The following is a 19,992-nucleotide window of genomic DNA, read 5'->3' as shown; positions in this document are numbered from 1 at the left end:
CCAGATATTTCTTGAATTGGACTTGGCAACCCTAGGTGGGGGCTGGATCAGTGTGCTTGTGCCTTCTTTCTCTCCCCATATGTTGCATCAATGTACAGATTGGCCGCTTGCACTGGGATACGCTTTTATTTATTGATTTTATTTTATTTATATCCCACCCTCCCCGTCGAAGCAGGCTCAGGGCGGCTCACAACAACAAAATCACAATAAACAATAAAATTTCACAACATTAATACATCATGATTTAAATTCAACAGTTAAAAACAATCTGGTGCTAATATCCTTTGGTGTTGTTTCACTTCCGATGGCTTCAGTATTTCTTTAATTTCTCCAGCAATAACGGTGACTCAGAATCGGTTAAAGGCCAATTGGAAGAGTGTGGTTTTATAGGCCTTGCGAAACTGGGCGAGGTCCTGCAAGGCTATGAGATCTCTGGCTTTGGCCTGATGTTTCAGGAGTTTAGCAGCCCTCTCAGGGCCTCTGAGGAAGGAATAAAATTTCAGGACGTGAGTACCAAAATCAAGGGGTTTTCCCCCCATTCACTCTGCCCTCACTTTCCGTGTCCCTCGGGCACAGCCAAAACCTTCATTTGCCCCCACCAAGTGTCAGTATTCTCTGTGCCAGAGCTTATTTTGCAGCAGGAACTCCTTTACATATTAGGCTACATCCCCCTGATGTAGCCAATCCTCAAAGACCTTACAGGGCTCTTCTTACAGGGCTTACTGTAAGCTACAAAAAAGGCCCTGCTCTATGCCCATATAACCAGGCTAAATCATCTCATCTGCCAAGCACCATCTTTTAGTTTCCATCCCACGGTGTGTTTTAAGAACTTCAGGTGCTTAGTCTTAAACTCCTCACCACTGAGCTATTTTCTTTGTTGTCATGCAAGTCAACTTGGAGTCTTGGCATCTTTATGTAAATAAAAAAACCCGCTAAGAGACACCATAAATTTTAAACAACAAAACAGTGTAATGTAGAGGTCAGTGGTGTTCTGACAAAGCTTGCAGGTAGAACTTCAAATAGACAAGAGCATGTAGCAAAAAGACATTCACAGAAGACAGTTCAAAAACAGTCTTTCCAAGGAGTAACAATATTCCGGTATTTAGTTTGTGGAACTAAAAGAAGCCCTTCCAAAGACGTCTGTTCTAGATATCAGGATATTTCATCCGTCTTTCTTCAGTTTGGAGGCTTATTTATCACTGAAACCCAGTCTTTACACAGGAGACCAACAAGGTTCAGAACATGTCTGTTAGATTTCCAGGAAACAAAACATTACACTGTTTTGTTGTTTAAAATTTATGGTGTCTCTTAGTGGATTTTTTTTATTTACATAGCTGTACGCTAAGATCCTATAGTTTCTTGGCATCTTTATGTGGCATTTGTTCCTTTAAAAAAAACCTGCTTTCATCTTTAAAATGATCAGGGAAAGTACCGTAAATGGTTTGTACCAAAAAACCCCTATGAACTGACAGTGTGTCTTTGAGAAAGGGATTCATTTGGCAAAAATGGATTCTTCTCATACTTTGACCAAATGAAGAAGTGGGGTGGGGGGGCAATACTCCTGCTAAGCTGTGGAGTCTTGTGAGCAGAAATTCTTCTTCATGAACTGCAGGCATTAAAGTTGTTATTGCATAAATTCGCTTGCTCTGGGGCCATTTTTCCTGAGCTAAGACAAAAATGTATGAGCTGGATGGTAAACAAGTTTGACCTAGCTCACACTAACTCAGCTTAGAGGGAATACTGCTTGGGGGGGGAGGATAGAGGTAGTTGTTGAAAGCTCAGAATGTTTCTCCAAACTTCAGGATCTGGGCTTATGAAGCAATTTGCTTCATAACAGGATTATTTATTTTTGTTGGAGCTTCCGGACAGAAAACTTATCACTAGTTTTTGCACAAAGGGATTAGGCGCTCTATTTTTCTTGTCAGGAAACCATTTTTTTTTCCTCTAAGGGAAGACAACCCAGGCAATTGAATGAAATATTGCGCCTCTCTGGGATGCCAAAAATGACGACGTGCCCGTGTGATTTCTGCTTCTCCAGCGACCGATGAATAGAAAAGTTTTATCTGCTTGAATGGCTGTTGGTTGTCCAGAAAGGGGAGATACGTCTGCCTTGTGGTTTGACCACTAAAGGCTCTAGTTCTGTAAGGAAGGGCTGGGCCCTTCTAAGTCACAACCCTGTAAACGTATTGAGGGCAGTCCAGGAGTACATCTAGACAAAATGGTGTTTCCCAAAGGAGTCAAAGGAAACAATTTTCTGTTTACCAGAAGTAGCACCAGAGTGCCTGTTTGTGGATCTCAGTACATGTCTGGTTGCCTGTTTGTGGCCTCTATCTGCCATTAGTGCTTCTCAGTCCCTCATAAATCCATGATAGCTTTCTCTCTTCTCTGCCATGTGGATGGGTTATGACCAGTGTTCCCTCTAAGCTGAGTTAGCATGTGCTAGCTCACAGATTTTTAGCTTCCAGCTCACACATTTTTGTCTTAGCTCAGGAAGGATGACAGAGCACAATAATTTATGCGGGAGCTCACAACTTTGATGCCATTAGCTTGCAACTTTAATGCCAGTAGCTCACAAAGTAGAATTTTTGCTAACAAGACTCTGCAGCTTAGAGGGAACATTGGTTATGACCAATGTTCCCTTTAAGCTGTGAAGTCTTGTGAGCAAAAATTCAGCTTTGTGAACTGCCAGCATCATAGTTGTGAGCAACGTCATAAATTAGTTTGCTGTGGGGCCATTTCTCCTGAGCAAAGACAAAAATGTGTGAGCCATAGGCTAAAAAACTGTGCACTAGCTCACACTAACTCAGCTTAGCGGGAACACTGTTTATGACCCATGCTCCTTCTACAAAATTTCTACTTCGTGAGCTACTGCCATTAAAGGTGCGAGCAAGCAGTTTGGCTACTGTATAAATTAGTTAGCCATCCTTCCGGAGTGAAAATGAAAATGTGTGAGCCTGAGACTAAAAAGCTGTAAGCTAGCTCACACTAACTCAAGTTAGAGGGAACACTGGTTATGACCCTTTGAGTTATTATCAAATGGCCGTTCTGTAATAACATAAAACACACAAGAGTTTTGGTCTCTCTGACCACTGGGGCACCTATAAGATTCTGGAAACCTGCTCAGGGTGGGGGAAGATTGTGCTTCAGCCTGAAGACAACCTGGTGGCTTTTGGGGCTCACAGCTGAGAAAGGTCTGAACTTTTTGGTTGAAAGTCTACTGCTCTTTTCCTCTGGGTAAAAGTAAGCCGAGTGCTGTTGTGAATCCCCCCTCTCCAGTCTACTGGACCAGAGAACCTTTTGAAATGGTAAATAGACATCTTCATCCTTATAACCTCTCCCCATCCAATCTAGTGACAGAGCCATCTTTCTTCATCTCACCATGAGGCATCCCTAGACTGTCTCCGCGTGCTGTGTTGACTTTGTGAATACCAGTAGTAGCTGTTGAAAGGCTAAGGTTCTAGGAAAACAGTGCTCATCAATCGGAATCTAGAAGTAGTTACCGTATTCCCCGCTAGGAGAGAACTGTCACAGACAAGATTAGAGAATTGTATTTGAAAGCTTAGCTTGGAGGGAAGGAGGCACCGTGTAGTTTGATCTCCTCAGGTCTCAGAAGCTAAGCAGGGTCAGAACTTGGATTGCTAAGGAAGGTTCTGCAGAGGCAAGCAATGGCCACGTCAGTTTTGACCGGATGGCGCTTACCCCCACCCTGGATGTATTTAAGAATCTCTCCTACCTTATCGTTTTTATCATCATAAAACTCCTGCTTTGTCACAGTAAGACCCTGTTCGCACAGCGTGTTGAGTCCGTGTTAAACTGACCCGGTTCTGTTCCGAATATCTTTGTTCCGGATATTATCGATCAGACTGCCATACTGCAATTCAAATCACTCTGCGGTGAAACCGTCTTCTGCCATCCACACGATGGCACCATGCAGTTCTTTTTTTCTCCACTATTATGCACATGCATGCGTGCATTATGCACATAGGGCATGACATTATGTGGTTATGCGGTTGTGCGCATATTGCTAAATAGTTTTTTTAAATGACGACCATAAACCGGCTGTCTGAGGCTCCTTTTGCTCTGGGACAGCCTTTAGACATCTGGAAATTGGTTAATATCACAGCAGAACTATCCAGATGGAGACAACTACGAGGTGAAACCGGAGAACTCAAAAAACAGCACAAAGGAGCAGGTAACAAAATAATCCGATTCTGAGAAGGATTGGAGGGGGGGTCTACCATGAGTTAATACCGGGAGGCAGATGTTGCTGTCTGATCAGCCACTTTAAATCCGGAAGGAAATAGCAGCGACATCTGATTATACTGTGCGTCTGAACAGGGCCTAAGCAACAGTTCCATTGTGGTCTGCTGATACTGATGGTTATTTCTAGTCTAATTGAAGATACTATTATCTGACGAACTGCAAACTATACATTATTACTTTTGATTTTATTTTTTTGTTTTTAAGGTGGTTAATGCCTGAGCTGCTACTTCCCATACAGGTGTGGTGACTATACACAGTCTAGCCTCCCCACCTTTGAGGGTGGCATGTAAAAAGCTCAAACAGTGGCTCAATTGTTTGTCTGCCACTGAAAAGGCAGCCAGAATGTTTAACGCATGTTGTTTTTACAATAGCAAAAACACCTCCTGCCTGAGGGTGTATTCATGCGCTGAAGTATGTTCATGAGCTATGAATGCAAAATATGTGCAATCCTTTGGCCTGTGTATTTGTTTGTGAAGAGCATGTTGAAAGCTAGTAGATGTGGTTTTATAACCCAGTGATACTTATCAATGCAATAAATCATTGGTGGCAAATGGCATTGGTAGACAGGGAGTTTGCAGCTCACTTGGACTGCAGCAATAGGCCTCAGTGCCTGGTTTCAATGCCGTGTTCACTGCATGCTCCCCAGCTGAGTGGACTAGAGGCAATAACTACACAAAGCGTTATGGTCCGGCATTGGAGTCCTTAGAGCAGTGCTTTGGAGTCTCAAGAAACGCCTGGACATTTTGGGCATTGAGTGAAAAACACCAGCTCAGCTCCCAAAGATGGTGTTGCTTGAAACAGCAAGAATCCTGCAAAGATACATCTGCAGTAACTAAGAACTTGGCTGGATAGAATTGCAAACACCATCTACCAATCAAATATCTGACTGTGGCAATTTGTCATCTCACACACACAAGACAGCCTTTATTGGCATATATAAGAATATAAAATAGAGGGTTGGCCAGGTTACATATTAAAAGAATATATAATCCATACAAAATAAAATTAGGATTACAAAATGAAAACAAAGTAGCAACACAGTAAAACCTGATAGATAGTACTACTTATCAGGACGAGTAACCATAGCTCTATAAAAAAAACTTTGCTACTAATTCTGTTATTTCCGGATCAGAATTATCAAGCAAGGAAAGCACTTTAAATCTTCAGAGGTCTCTAAAATTTGGGCCAATATGGGGTATAAAAGATCCCAGCGGGATGCCAAATAGAGAGGACACTGAAGAAGAACATGGGCAACAGTCTCAACACAATCCATTTTACAGGGACAGCATCTACTTGAATAGGGAGTTCCTTGGAATCTGCCAGATAAAATGGCTGATGGAATTATATTATCGTCATCATAATAATATAATTGTGTGCCTTCAAGTTGCAACCAACTCTTGAAGACCCCAGGACCATATAGTTTTCAAGGCAAGGAATGAACAGAGGTGGCTTGCCAGTTTGGTGTAGTGGTTAAGTGTGTGGACTCTTATCTGTGAGAACTGGGTTTGATTCCCTACTCCTCCACTTGCAGCTGCTGGAATGGCCTTAGGTCAGCCATAGCTCTCGCATAGTTGTCCTTGAAAGCGCAGCTTCTGGGAGAGCTCTCTCAACCCCACCTCCCTCACATGGTATTTGTTGTGGAGGAGGAAGGTAAAGGCGATTGTGAGCCACTCTGAGATTCAGAGTGGAGGGTGGGATACAAATCCAATGTCTCCTCCTCCTTCTTTGCAACCTAATCTTCCTTGGTGGTATCCCTCCCAAGCACGAACAACAGCAAACCCTGCTTTGCTTTCAAGTTTTGACAAGATCAAATTAGGCCGAGCTATTAGGCTGTTATTCTACCATAGGCCTTAAAAGCAAGGATCGGGAGCAGAACAGATTAAATGATATAATAAGAGTTTGGGGGCTTTTTTACTTCCTTGAGTGCCAAGTAGAATTTTGGGCCAGAGTCTGAGTGCCCCTTGCCCCAGGACGAATCTGTCTGGCACTATTAGTCAGGATCTATTTCGTATTTCCCTGGCTTGAACAGGTGCTCGGGAGTTTCATCATCTAGTTTTGTTGGACTGCAGCCACCAAAAATGAGACTTTATAAGATGCATAGAATTAAAGATGTTGCAAACAGTTGAACAAAGCCCGATTGTGTTCACATTGTATCACAGCGATGGACAGGTTTTATGTGGCTTGTATTTAATGAGAACCAGGTGGAGAACGGGATGTCCTTGTGCTCAGATATCTATTATACCCCTGTTGGATCCCTGTCACTACAAGCCAGGCAACCCTGTTTCAGCTTCAGAGATCCTGAAGGTGGGGTTTCCCCCCCCCCCCCATCTTCAGGGTGTGGGGATGAGGTATTTGTGAATTTTCTGCATTGTTCAGGGGGTTGGACTAAATGACCCTGGAGGTCCCGTCCAACTCTATGATTATAACTTGGGGAGGGCATAAAAAAAAATTGAGGTCCATATGGGTTCCTGTTTTGTGAATTTATTGGACCATGTACCACGAACTTTCATGGATTTTAGCCATTAAACAGACAGGCCCAGAGTGGTAAGCTGCAGTACTGCAGTCCAAACTCTGCTCACAACCTGAGTTCAATCTTGATGGAAGCTGGGCTCAGGTAGCTGGATAAAGGTTGACTCTTAGCCTTCCATACTTCTGAGAGCGGTAGAATGAGTACCCAGCTTGCTGGCGGCAAAACATAGATGACCGGGGAAGGCAATGGCAAACCACCCCATAAAAAGTTTGCCAAGAAAACAGGATGTGATGTCACCCCATGGGTTGGTAACAACTCAGTGCTTGCACAGGGGACTACCTTTACCTTAATTTAGGGTTCAGATAGGGAAACACATTTCTCTGAATTCCTGCGTGCTTGCTGGATACTCAGCATGCTCCTTTTGCATTTGACTGTGTCATGAATTATTTTCACTTCATGGCACTTAACACCCTTCTTTTCTCCCATGAAACACAAGGCTATGCATGTAGGATTCCCAGGTGGTCTGGTCTCCCATGTGTGCCCCATCCTGACCCAGATCTTCTTAGGTTAGCGAGTGAATTGCATGACTTCAGCTCATTCCCTGAGACTGGTGTAGGCCAAAGCTGTCCCTGTTTGTTCCCTGACTCCTTGGCTAGACCAGAAAGTGTGCTCTCACCTTACGGCTTCAAACATCCTTACAGCAGGGGGATAAATTGGTGCCAAAAAGGAGGGGAGAGAATCAATAAGCATTTATTTTAGCTCTTAACTGGAGTCTGCCAGGAGAGCCTTTTGCTGTGATGAAATGGCGCTTTCAAAATGGAAATGTTTTTTGTTCTATTGCTTGGAAAGCTAGACTTCAGGTTCACTAATGGATAAATAAATTGCTTTTATTTTATTTTTAATCTATTTATTGCACTTAATATCCCACTCATACTTCAGAGATGCTCAGAGCACCTTACCTGGCAGCCTCAAAGCTGTTTTGTTCTCTCGGTTTTAGGGAAAACGTTGATGGGAAATGCATTATGATTTCCATTACCGGAGAAGGTTAGGAATTACTTGGTATCAAGTTTGCCTGTTGAAATTCTGTATTGAGCTCACCAAATTAAGTCCATTATGAAACCCATCATGCACTGAATTCCAAAATTGCCTGTCAGGTCACTAACTGAGTGCAACAGAACTGCTGTTTGCTTCAAGAAATTAAGTAATTAACAGTACTGTCCTAGGCAGGGTTACGTTGTAAGTCCATTGAAGCTCAGTACAGATGAACACATACCCTCTCCAGGGTTGCCAGGGCAGACTCAAGAAATATCTGGGGCCTTTGGGGGTGGAGCTAGGAGACTTTGGAGTGGAGCCAGGATCACGGGTATGACAAGCATGACTGAACTCCAAAGGGAGTTCTGGCTGTCACATTTAAAGGGACCACACGCCTTTTAAATGCCTTCCCTCCATTTTGAAATAATGAAGCAAAGGGGCACCTTCTTTGGGGGCTCATAGAATTGGACCCTCAGGTCCAATCTTTTTGAAACTTGTGGGGGTTGGGGATTGAGGAGAGGCACCGGATGCTATGCTGAAAATTTGGTGCCTCTAACTCAAAAAACAGGGGGGCCAGAGCCCTAGATGCCCACAGATTGATTCTTTATTACATCCTAATAGAAACCGGTCTCCATAGGGTATAATAGAATGCCCAGCAGACATTTCCCTCCCCCCCCCACTTTCTGATAACCCTGAAGCAGGGGGGGGGCCTCCAAACCAGAGGATCCCCTGCCCTCAGCTGGGGATTGGCAACCCTACAGCTTCCCAGTGTGTTTGCTCAGTGCAGAAGGAGAGAGAGCAGGCACAAGCGTGCTGGTACTGCTACTGCCTCCACACAATCACCAAAAGCTCTCCAAGAGACAAATGCATGGAGGAAACACCCACAAACACACACTTCTTTATGATCAGTAATTTTTAAAAAGTATCACTGATCAGGGGGAGGTAGGTACGTGAGGGCACTTTCTCCACGCATTTGACTCTTGCAGACCACTTGGCAGGAGCAAGGCCAGCACACTTGTGTCCACCCTTCTTTGCCAGAGGGTGAGTGAACACTACTAGTGAGAGCCGGTGTGGTGCAGAAAGGGTTGGACGAGGATCACTGAACATATGAAGCTGCCTTATACTGAATCAGACCCTCGGTCCATCAAAGTCAGTATTGTCTTCTCAGACAGGCAGCGGCTCTCCAGGGTCTCAAGCTGAGGTTTTTCACACCTATTTGCCTGGACCCTTTTTTGGAGATGCCAGGGATTGAACCTGGGACCTTCTGCTTCCCATGCGGATGCTCTACCACTGAGCCACCATCCCTCTCCGACTGCTCTGCCATGGAAGTTTGCTGGGTGAGGGGCGGTGGCTCAACGGTGGAGCATCTGCTTGGCATGCAGAAGGTCCCTGGTTCAATCACCAGCATTCCTATTTGAAAGAACCAGGCAGTAGGTTGTGTGAAAGACCTCTGCTTGAGACTCTGGAGAGCCACTGCCAGTCTGAGTATGTTTATGTTTAATTCGATTTATACCCCACCCTCCCCGCCGAGGCAGGCTCAGGGCAGCTTACATCAAATCATAGTAAACCATGATTACAGTCATAAAATCAATAAAACCATTAAACATTACAAGTTAAAACAATCTACAGTTGGTGCTAACAAATCAGATGTTACTCATATTCTCAGGACGACAGTTGTTCCAGAATTCTCCTACAGTCAACTGAAGGCTTGCCGAAAGAGAGCGGTCTTACAGGCCTTGAGGAACTGAGCAAGATCCCTCAAAGCCCTAACCTCTTCTGGCAATTGATTCCACCAGGAGGGGGTTGCCACTGAAAAGGCCCGATCCCTGGTGGTTGACAGTCTCGCCTCTTTCAGCCCGGGGATCACTAGGAGATGTTGAGATCCAGATCTTAATACTCTCTGGGGAACATGTGGGGACAGACGGTCCCTCAGGTAAACAGGTCGTCGGCCATATAGGGCTTTAAAGGTAATAACCAGCACCTTGTAACAAATCTGGTACACTATTGGTAGCCAGTGCATTTCCTGCAGCGCCAGCGGTATGTGCTCCCACTTGGGCCGTCCCATTAGCAGCCTAGCAGCCGTGTTCTGCACTAACTGAAGTTTCCAGGTTTGCAACAAAGGCTGCCCCAAGTGGAGGGCATTACAGTAGGCCAATCTCAAGGTGACTGTTGCATGAATCACAGTTGCCAGGTCGTCATGGCCAAGGAAAGGAACTAACTGTTTCGCCCGCCTAAAATGAAAGAAGGTGGATTTCGCAGTTGCTGCTATCTGGGCCTCCATCGTCAGGGAGGTCTCCAATAGCACCCCCAAGCTTCTGACCTTGGGCACCATTGTCAGTGGCGCCCCGTCAGAAGTTGGTAGGGGGATTTCCCTGCCCAGGCTGCTGCGACTTAGAGTAGATAATACTGACATAGAAGAAGAAAAGGAGGAGGAGATTGGATTCATACCCCGCCCTTCATTCCCCGAAGGAGTCTCAGAGCAGCTTGCAATCTCCTTTCCCGTCCCCTCCCCACGACAGACACCCTGTGAGGTAGGTGGAGCTGAGAAAGCTCTGACAGAAACTGCTCTTAAGAAGAACAGCTCTGCGAGAACTTGTGACTGACTCAAGGTCACATCACAGCAGGTGCACATGGAGGAGTGGGGAATCAAACCCGGTAAGAGTCTGTGCACTTAACCACTACACCAAACTGACACTACACCAAATTGGCTTGATGGATCAAGGGTCGGATTCAATACAAGGCAGGTTCATGTGACCTCAGGCCTGTTACATACTTTCAGCCTAACCTCCCTCCTTCATTGAGTTGTTTTGAGGACAAAATGGAGGAGAGGGAGGATGTGAGCCACTTTGGGCTCCCATTGGGGAAAGGCAAGGTATGCATGAAATAAGTAAGAAAAATAGAAGAGATTGGATTTATACCCCGCCCTTCATTATCTGAAGGAGTCTCAGAGCAGCTTACATTCTCCTTTCCCTTCCCCTCCCCACAACAGACACCTTGTGTGATAGGTGGAGCTGAGAGAGCTCTGATAGAAACCGCTCTTGAGAGGAACAGCTCTGCGAGAACTTGTGACTGACTCAAGGTCACATCAGCAGGTGCATGCGGAGGAGTGGGGAATCAAACCCAGTTCTCCCAGATAAGAGTCTGCACACTTAACCACTACACCAAACTGGCTCCTTCTTAGGACGGCACCATAGATGTTCCTGACAGCTCAGAGTACCCATCTATAGAGGTGGCTGCTTGCTGCATCTCTGTTATATTCTGGGAATGAGTGTATTAATAATACTAGTCATAAAGTGCCTTAACAAGAACACAGTATAGTCATTATTCAAAAAGATGGAAGAGAAAGGGGAAGATTCAAAGGAAGAAGACTCTCTCGGTGATATCCCATTATTGTTCTGCAGTTCTCTTTATGCCTTGGTTCCTCTTGGGTTTTCTTCTGGCAAGAAAAAAAATAAAATGGAAATGCTGAGATAAAAGAATTTGTGCATGAACTCTCACACTTTGTTCCCTTAATGTTCGCTCCCTTTTTGTTTATTGTTTGTTTTCCATTCCTGCACAGTAAATGTAAAAAAAAGATTGAAAATACTTAAATAAATAAGCTTCCAGCTTCCCTGCAAGTCTGTGGTGACAGTTTCTCACCCCAAAAAATGCCATGTTGTGAACAGTGCGCTTAGAGTTTTACTGTTTGTGATTTCAACATGTAATTTTGTTCCAGCCCTCGCACGCACAATTAGAGTTTCTTGTTTGACTTCCGATATGTTAAATAATGCTTCTTTAATTGCTTGTTGTTTTTAATTACTTGCGGGTTGTCGTAAATGAATTAGCTTTCCGTTGCTACTGTTTGGCTGTGTGATTTGTCTAAACACAAATATTCTTTTAAGGGATTAGGTGCGCGTCTTTCACAAAGAACCGCGCCATTAGAGATATTACTCTTTTTTACAGAATAAATAAGTGAAACATAATTAAATTTTATGAAACACTTGCGTCGGTTAATTCTTCCCACCACCTTTCCTTTTGGATTACGATGCTGTGAGTTTTGGAGTTATTTTAATTTAGTTGAATTATTTCCGTAATTACGCCTTTCACGCGCTGCCACAGAAGGGCCGACTCACTCCAGAGTCTACCTGCAGGGGTACTGCATCATTGTTGGAAGGCCAGAATTCATGACAAAAGAATGCATCTCTGTTTTTTATATTCATATGCAGTGAAAGGGATTTACTGGTCCTTTCCCTGTCCTTGCTCAAATGAGTGTAATCAATGGGATTTAAAATTTCTTACCTGTCAAGTTGTTCTTGAACCTCCCTCATTTTTACACTCTTATAAAAATTTAAGCTGCCAGTTCCGTAAAGACATTCTCAGACATGTACAATTTAATTCAGGAAGCTGTCTAGCTCCTTAAAAGAAATTGAGTCCCCCTTCCTTCAATATGTCTCCAGTCTTTGTCAGGAAACCATATAAATTCTTAGAACTACTGATCTCTGTTTTATAGTTGCACTGACAATAAAGCAGTTGAAGAGCAGTCTCAACAGACAGAAGAAAGGATTTAGCCTTGAGAGCCAGCATGGCGTAGTGCAGGGGTGTCGAACTCATTTGTGGGTTTTTTTTACCTGATAAACAATTTTATTAGTAACATATGGTAGCAAAACTATATCTACAACTTATAAAAGCTTAAAATAAAAGAAAAAACTTTCTACCCCATATCTTACTTTTCCCCCCACCCCTCCCCCCGTTACTTGACCCACGCCAGTGTTATTTACTTAAAGAAAGTAAATATTAAAGGTACCCTTAACTGTTAAAGAAAAAACTCCAAAAGTTATATTCTTATTTTAAAAACCTTAATCATTATCAAAGATTGTCCAATGTCCTTTTATTTTCCACTCTTTTTCTACGTATCTTCTGAATTTCTTCCACTCCAACTTAAAAAGTTCCAAATCATAGTCTCTTAGTTTTCTTGTTAATTTGTCCATTTCACTCCATGACATAACTTTTGTAATCCAATCCCATTTCTCTGGTATTTTTTCTTGCTTCCACAGCTGCGCATACAATGTCCTAGCAGCTGAGAGCAAGTACCATATTAAAGTTCTGTCTTCTTTTGGAAATTTTTCCATTTGTAATCCCAGCAGAAAAGTCTCTGCCACTTTATTGAATTCATATCCCAAAATCTTAGAAATCTCTTGCTGAATCATTTGCCAAAACATTTTAGCCCTTTCACAAGTCCACCACATATGGTAGAAAGAACCTTCGTGCTTTTTACATTTCCAACACCTATCTGGCATCTTGTTGTCGAACTCATTTGTTATGAGGGCCAGATCTGACATAAATGAGACTTTGTTGGGCTGGACCATGTCAGGTTGGGCTGAGCCATCCATGTCAGGCTGTGCCATATGTGTACCTATTTAGGATTAGGTAGCAGAGATATAAATTTTATACAGAACACAGACAAACACACAAATATATATTTTAAAAACTTAAAACATGTTTAAAATGTTAGCACTCATTGGTCTTAAAGGTGCTTTTTTTGTGTTTCTCCCATGGGATCCAGGGAACTGGGCAAAGGAAGCTCTGGTTCTTTCCTTCCGTCCCCAGGGGACTGGGGGGAGGAGCCTCAGCCAATAGAATGAAGAGAGGCTTGGCTCAGTAGCTCCACTGTGCAATTGAAGAGAGCCTGGCAAAGCAAGCTATTCCCCCCCCCATTCCTCCCCAAGGGAGGAGTCTCAGCCAATGGAGAAAATAGAGGTTTTGCTCTGTAGCTCCTGGGCAATTGAGCAAGCCTTGCAAAGCAAGTTACTATGCAGAAGGAAGAAAAATATAGGGAGAAGGAAGCAGATGACAGCCCGTTGCTCAGGGGCCTGATAGGAGTCCTCTGGGGGCCTGATTCGGCCCTCAAACTGCATGTTTGATACCCCTGATGTAGTGGGTAAGAGCCGTAGACTCTAATTTGGAGAATCAATTCCCCCACTCTTCCACATGAAACCTACTGGGAGGCCTTGGGCCAGTCACAGTTCTCTCAGAAGTCTCTCAGCCACCTACCTCACAAGGGTGAGGGGTAGGTGGGGGTGGAGGAAAGGAAGGCGATTGTAAGCCCCTTTGACACTCCTTCGGGTAGTGAAGGGAATAGTATAAAAACCTACTTTTTATCCAAACGTATCCCCACTTATGACCAATTGTTGGGGGCGTCTTTGTCCTGAAAATATTTCCCTGAAGTCCCAATTTAAGAAAAAGCTGTGAAACTTCACGTAAGCTACAGCAAGAAGCACTGTTTAAGGGGAAGAGTCCAGTTCTCCAAGAATCTGAAATGTCGATTTTTATATATGGAGATGTTGTCAACCTCTTGACAAATGTCTGTCTTGCTATTCAAAAGAATGCAAAATTTGAATTTTGACATTAAGTTCTGCATTCCCCCCTCCCCCGAAGTAGTTTGGAAATCTATGGAAATTGGCCACTTTTTTCTACAGAGGCCAAACTCACATGTGTATTCAGGTCCTGGGCAGAGACTAACCAGGACCCCCTCCCTTCCTCCTCTACCTATCAGCAGGCCTCCTCCTCATGCCTCTTTTCCCACCTGCTGACCCACACGTCTGGGCATCCTCCCCCCACATCTTCATGAGCTGCCTTACCCACCTGCATTTGCAGTTACCTGCTCTCCCTGATGATGCTGGGCAGTGCGTACAGCTGGAGGCAAGCATGGATGTCAGAGAGCTTGCCAGCAAGTGGGTGGGGAAAGGGCACATGGGCAGCGGAGGAGGCATGCCACGTTAGGGTATGCTGGCACCAGCCATGCATCCATTGTACAGTGCAGGAAAGTTGGAATGCAGTCGACAGCCAGCATTGCAGCTTGACCAGCAATGGAATCAGAAACATGAGACGAGTACGTTCAAAACTATGTCTCTTGTTTTGTGGGTGTGCAGACCATCAGCGGGAAAGGGACTGAAAGGAGATTTGAGTAATGTGTGTGTTTAGTCTGTGGGTTTTTCGCTGTTCAGTCTCATGGCGGTGGAGAGCTTACAGAAACTCTGCAGAGGGTCTTGGATATCCACAGAGTTTCTGGACTACATCTGTCCCACATTCATTCTTTTCCTCTGAAAAAACAGTGGGGGGGGGGTTTCTTCTGCTCTCCTGCTTTGGCTTGCACAAACCCCTTGTCGTTTCTTCTTTACAGCACACTTGCTGGATAGGCAGTAGAGGTGGTGGTGGGAGAGGGAAAAGTGTCTGTTTTACCACTGCTTTTTGTCATCCTCCACACATACAAATCTCCCAAGTTTGTGCAAGAGGCATCCACATTTTACTGGCTCCCTCACGAAGCATCACATGCAAGCTAAGTTTGCTCATCAAGCTTTCAATTGTATATCTTCCCAACCAGGGCTTTTTTTTGTAACAGGAACTCCTTTGCATATCAGGCCACAGAATTGCTCTTTGCCCATCAAAATCAGGCTGGGGAAACATCTTCCCCTTCAAGAAACGAACCTTGGGCAGGTCAGCTCTGCAGAGACAGATGGCAAAGAAAAGACAAAGTTAACCAAGTCCATCTATTGCTCAGTGCCTTGACCTGAAAGGCTGTTTCCTCTTCCCACTGCCTCTTGCCAATTATCTGTCTGCTGGGCCGTCCTTACTTTGCCTTCCTGCGGCCATGGTGGAGTCTTTGCTTTGAAGAGGAAAGAATAAAGAGAGAAGAGCAAACTGGAACAAGCAAAGAGTCCCCAGCTGCTGCTTATCTAGTAATAGCAGCAGCAGCAGCATCTTATGGATTGATCCCAGTGTCCAAGCATCCCCCCTTTAATCTTCTCAGAGTTCCAAATACCCCAGTTTAAGCATTCAGCAGAGCATTCTCATAGGGGTTGCTGGATTCAAAATGCGAAACTACAGAGCACACAGGAGAGCTTCTGTTCTGTTTGCAATGGCATTCAATGTGTCTTTGAAGAGAGCCTGTTTGGTGTAGTGGTTAAGTGTGAGGACTCTTATCTGGGAGAACCGGGGTTGATTCCCCATTCCTCTTTCAGCTCCGGGAATAGCCTTGGGTCAGCAATAGCTATTGCAGGAGTTGTCCTTGAAAGGGCAGCTGCTGTAAGAGCCCTCTCATCCCCACCCACCTCACAGGGTGTCTGCTGTGGGGAGAAAAGATATAGGAGATTGTAAGCCACTCTGAGTCTCTAATTCAAAGAGAAGGGCAGGGTATAAATCTGCAGTCGTCCTCTTCTTGAATGCTCTGATGATCTGGGAAAAGGACTATTGGTTAAAGTAAGGGATGTATCCCAAGGCTTCCTTTCACTTTCCCTAGCCTAGAAATACTGGAAAAAGAACAGGAAAACAACTGTGCAATATCAATCCCCTGATAAAGCAATGTATACCAAAAGCTCTTCTGTCTCAACAAACATATATCATTAACAACTTAGCAAAAGGTCCTGTGATACCAAAAGATTGGTATAAATGTCCAAATAATGGAAGGACCCCAACAGTCCTCAAAAAGGCATGCTCAGCAAGGTTTTTCTTCTATATCATTGCACCCAATGTTCAAAGAATAAATAAGATAGTCTTCCTCAAATGTAAGTTGGTCCTAAAAATGGTCGTTTTCAGGAGTGGAATTCTAGCAGGAGCTCCTTTGCATATTAGGCCACACACCCCTGATGTCGCCAATCCTCCAAGAGCTTACAAGGCTCTTTTTGTAAGCTCCAGGAGGATTGGTGACATCAGGGATGTGTGGCCTAATATGCAAAGGAGCTCCTGCCAGAATTCCACCCCTGGTCTTCTTCCTTCCTTGTGATCGCCAGCCGATAGTCCACGTTTCACATGCAAATTACTTTATCAAGAAGCCAACATCTCCATGGTTCTGAGAATCTCAAGGACTATTCACAGCATTGTGTTCATTCATTCCAAGTGGCCCGGGCTTGGGCCTCCAGCTTGTTTGGTCACACATAAGAGGCTGCCTCAGTCTTTCAAGCAGGATGCAAAACAGACAAAGCTTTCAGCATACTCATGCACTCCTAGACATGCACATATGTATATAAAATATACAAATATACCTGTCAATCATGTTACCCTTAGTTGCAGTGCATTATGGGGAAACGGCACTTGTAGACGTTCTGTTTTTCTTTTCCAAGCAATGTAGGGAGCTTACCTTCCAAAAATAAAGTACTTGCATATACCATTTTTGACTAAGATTTAAGCATCTGAGTCTGGACTGCTGCCCAGAAAATGCATTCTACATTTGTGAAATGACTGGAACTGGAGTTTTTCTTTCTCCCTTTCCAAAAGTTGATTTGACTTGTGCTGCTGTAAAGGAATTGGCCCTGACATTTCCTTTTTGCTTCATCTCGAATCCGCTGTGATTGGAAAGCTATGAAACATTTTATCCTTGAATTAGTTTTAGACTGGTAGTAACAGGGGATTGGAATGAATTCTGAGCTGGAGACTCCCGTCTCCTCATTGAGAAAGAGTCAGGATGCCTTTCATGGCTTCATTGAGAGGGAAGACTCTACAAGGACAGCTGCATACCAGTGCCTTGTCATTGTGCACTTGTAAGTCTATATCAGGGATGGCCAAACTGTGGCTTGGGAGCGACACATGGCTCTTTCACACACATTGTATGGCTCTCAATGTCCCCACCACCCCATCAGCTGGCTTGCAGAAGTCATTTGTCTCTTTAAATCAAGTGAATGTATTTAAAGTGAATGTATTCAAAATTCAAGTTGCTTTCTTTCTACCTCTCCTTCCCCATCTGTCTTCCTTCCTTCCTTCCTTCCTTCCTTCCTTCCTTCCTTCCTTCCTTCCTTCCTTCCTTCCTTCCTTCCTTCCTTCCTTCCTTCCTTCCTGTCTTGCAGCGCTCAAACATCTGACATTTATTCTCTGTGTCTCTTACATTAAGCAAGTTTAGCCACTCCTGGTCTGTATAGTGGCTTTAGAGTGTAGGGCTAGAATCAGAGACCCAGGTTCGAATCCCCATATGCCATGGAAGCTCATTGGGTGACCTTGGGCCAGTCACACACTTTCAGCCTAACCTACCTCGCAGGGTTGTTGTAGGGATAAAAATGGAGAAGAGAACGATATATGCCACTTTGGGTTCCCACTGGGGAGAAAGGTATCTTAAAAAAAGAAGTCATGCATGCTAAAGAATGTACTTTCAAAGCATTTTCCAACTGGATTTTGCTGTGTGAAGTGCAAAATCTACTTTCAAACAGTTTCTGAAGTGGATTGAAACTGCACTATTTAGAGTGTGTGACCGCAGGCCATGTGAATAGTATTTTATATGGTTTAGAATTAAGGAATCCTCTTCTGCATTGTGTGCATTTTTCACATATGCTGGGTGATGAACGTTGAGGTGATAACTGTTCTGCTTCATTCCCCCCCCCCCCCCCCCAGCTCAGTTCAACGGGGGAGACATGAGGCAGTCTTCCCCTTCCCCTTCCAGCGATCGGCGTTGGCAGCTCCGAGCACCAGGAGGAGGCTTCAAGCCCATCAAACACGGCAGCCCCGAGTTCTGTGGGATCCTCGGGGAGCGAGTGGACCCAACCATCCCACTGGAAAAACAAATGTAAGTTCCCTTGCAGTTTTATAGTGGGGGTGGGCAGGGGGGCAGACAAAGCCAGATTAACAATTAGGCCAACTAGGCACTGGCCCATGGGCCCCCACACCTTTAGAAGCCCTGGGCCAGCTCCCCCCCCCCCTCCCCTGCATGCAGTCCTCCTAGCCTGTACACGCAGCTAGTGACTGAGCTGCTCTTTGCCCGACTTGCCTGGTGCAGCCACTGCTGGCATCGTTGCCAAGTTTGCCTCTCTCTGCCTCTTCTCCACAGCTTTGTCAAAGGAGCTTTTGAGAAGGTGCCTACAGTCTGCAGCAGGGCCACAGGCGGTGTGGTGGGCGCTCCAATTCTGAGATGGTTTATCTGTCTCAATATAGACAAGTGTCTCCAGACAAACATACTAAGAGCAGATCTATCAAATTACTAAATAATTGTGCTATCTGCCTTCTTAACAATTAATCCAAATTAACTATTTATTTATATAACATTTTTTGTAAAACTTTTCCATCCTTAAAATCTCACTTTACCCTTTTGAAATCACATATCAGTTCTTATTAAAAATTCCATATCTAATTACCCACAGAGGGAACAACAGTTCAAAAATCCTTCTTCCTAAAAGATTTCCATATCTTAGTTTTTGCTGCTTAACTCAACCATATTAAAAATACGGACTAACTTATTAGTTTAACAATATCGTCATTAAAATAAGCATAAGAAACAGATATCTTTATCCATTAAAAACAAATCTGTCAAATTACAAAATAATTATGATGTCTGCCTTCTTAAAAGTTTTTAACTGCGCCATAAGGTTTCATTTTGGTTTTCTTTTGTTTGTTTCCCAGCAGATCACTCTCCCTTTCCAATTCCACAGACATCACCAGGATCTCTTTAACACTCTGCTCATGTAGATTTGAGATTTTGCTAGCTTTCAGCACAAAAGCTCCCATTTGTTTCTTAATCAACTCTGTTAATGAACCAAGATCCTGCTTCAGAGAATTTATACTGCTTAATATGTCTTTTTTATAACAGATTTCGCTTGGCAAAGCCATTTTTCTCTGTCAACAAACTCAGTCTATTAATCCAAGTTGAAAAGTAGCTCAGAGACCCAGTTAGTTCGACTTTCCAAATCTCCTCCACCTGTGATTTTGAATGTTACCATCTCAATTGCAATCAGACGATAAAGAGAAATCTCTCTAGAATATATCTCGTTTTTGTTCAGACCATATTGCAGCCAGATAATAGCCTCTTTAACACATACCCAATTATAGTCCAGGTCGATTTAAGTATATGTATTCAATCTAATTCAGATTATTTCCAGTGTTTAAAAATGTTCTTTAACTTTTCGAAGCCTCATTCACAGGGAAAGTGGAGATGTAATCGATCTCTTTCCCTTCCTTTGAACTGTCCCACTTGTTGTTATGTAAAACAACCCATTAGCCAGTGGTATCGAAAGCACACTTACTTGCCAAGTAGAATTGTCATGCTTGAAGAAGGGAAGCGATACATCAGAAGCTTATTGAAAGAAAAGAAAGCAAGCGGTTGGGCGTTCACCTCTTTCTGCCATGTTGGCTATCATGGTGGGGGAGCTTCGGGGCATACAAGAAGAACAGGAACAGGCGCCGCTGCACCCCTGGCTTCCTGTAAAAGTCCCATGCGAAAAGAAAACCCCTTCAGGGTCTCCTTGGGGGTGCCATGTCTGTGGCACCCCTCCACC

The 19,992-nt window shown here is 44.0% G+C and overlaps 1 protein-coding gene across 1 annotated transcript in view; it reads left to right on the top strand.

The window, feature by feature from the left end:
* The window catches only part of SHB (SH2 domain containing adaptor protein B), a 197,191-nt gene that overhangs the window by 137,080 nt on the left and 40,119 nt on the right, over nt 1–19,992 (top strand). The window contains exon 4 of the mRNA XM_060237019.1: nt 18,119–18,290. Coding sequence (XP_060093002.1) covers nt 18,119–18,290 — 172 coding nt within the window. The remainder of the gene's footprint in view (nt 1–18,118; nt 18,291–19,992) is intronic.

The sequence above is a fragment of the Heteronotia binoei genome, chromosome 4 (assembly GCF_032191835.1).
Source record: "Heteronotia binoei isolate CCM8104 ecotype False Entrance Well chromosome 4, APGP_CSIRO_Hbin_v1, whole genome shotgun sequence".
Classification (NCBI taxonomy): domain Eukaryota; kingdom Metazoa; phylum Chordata; class Lepidosauria; order Squamata; family Gekkonidae; genus Heteronotia; species Heteronotia binoei.
Note: the sequence above shows the minus strand (reverse complement) of the source record. Positions and strands in the feature narration are given on the sequence as shown.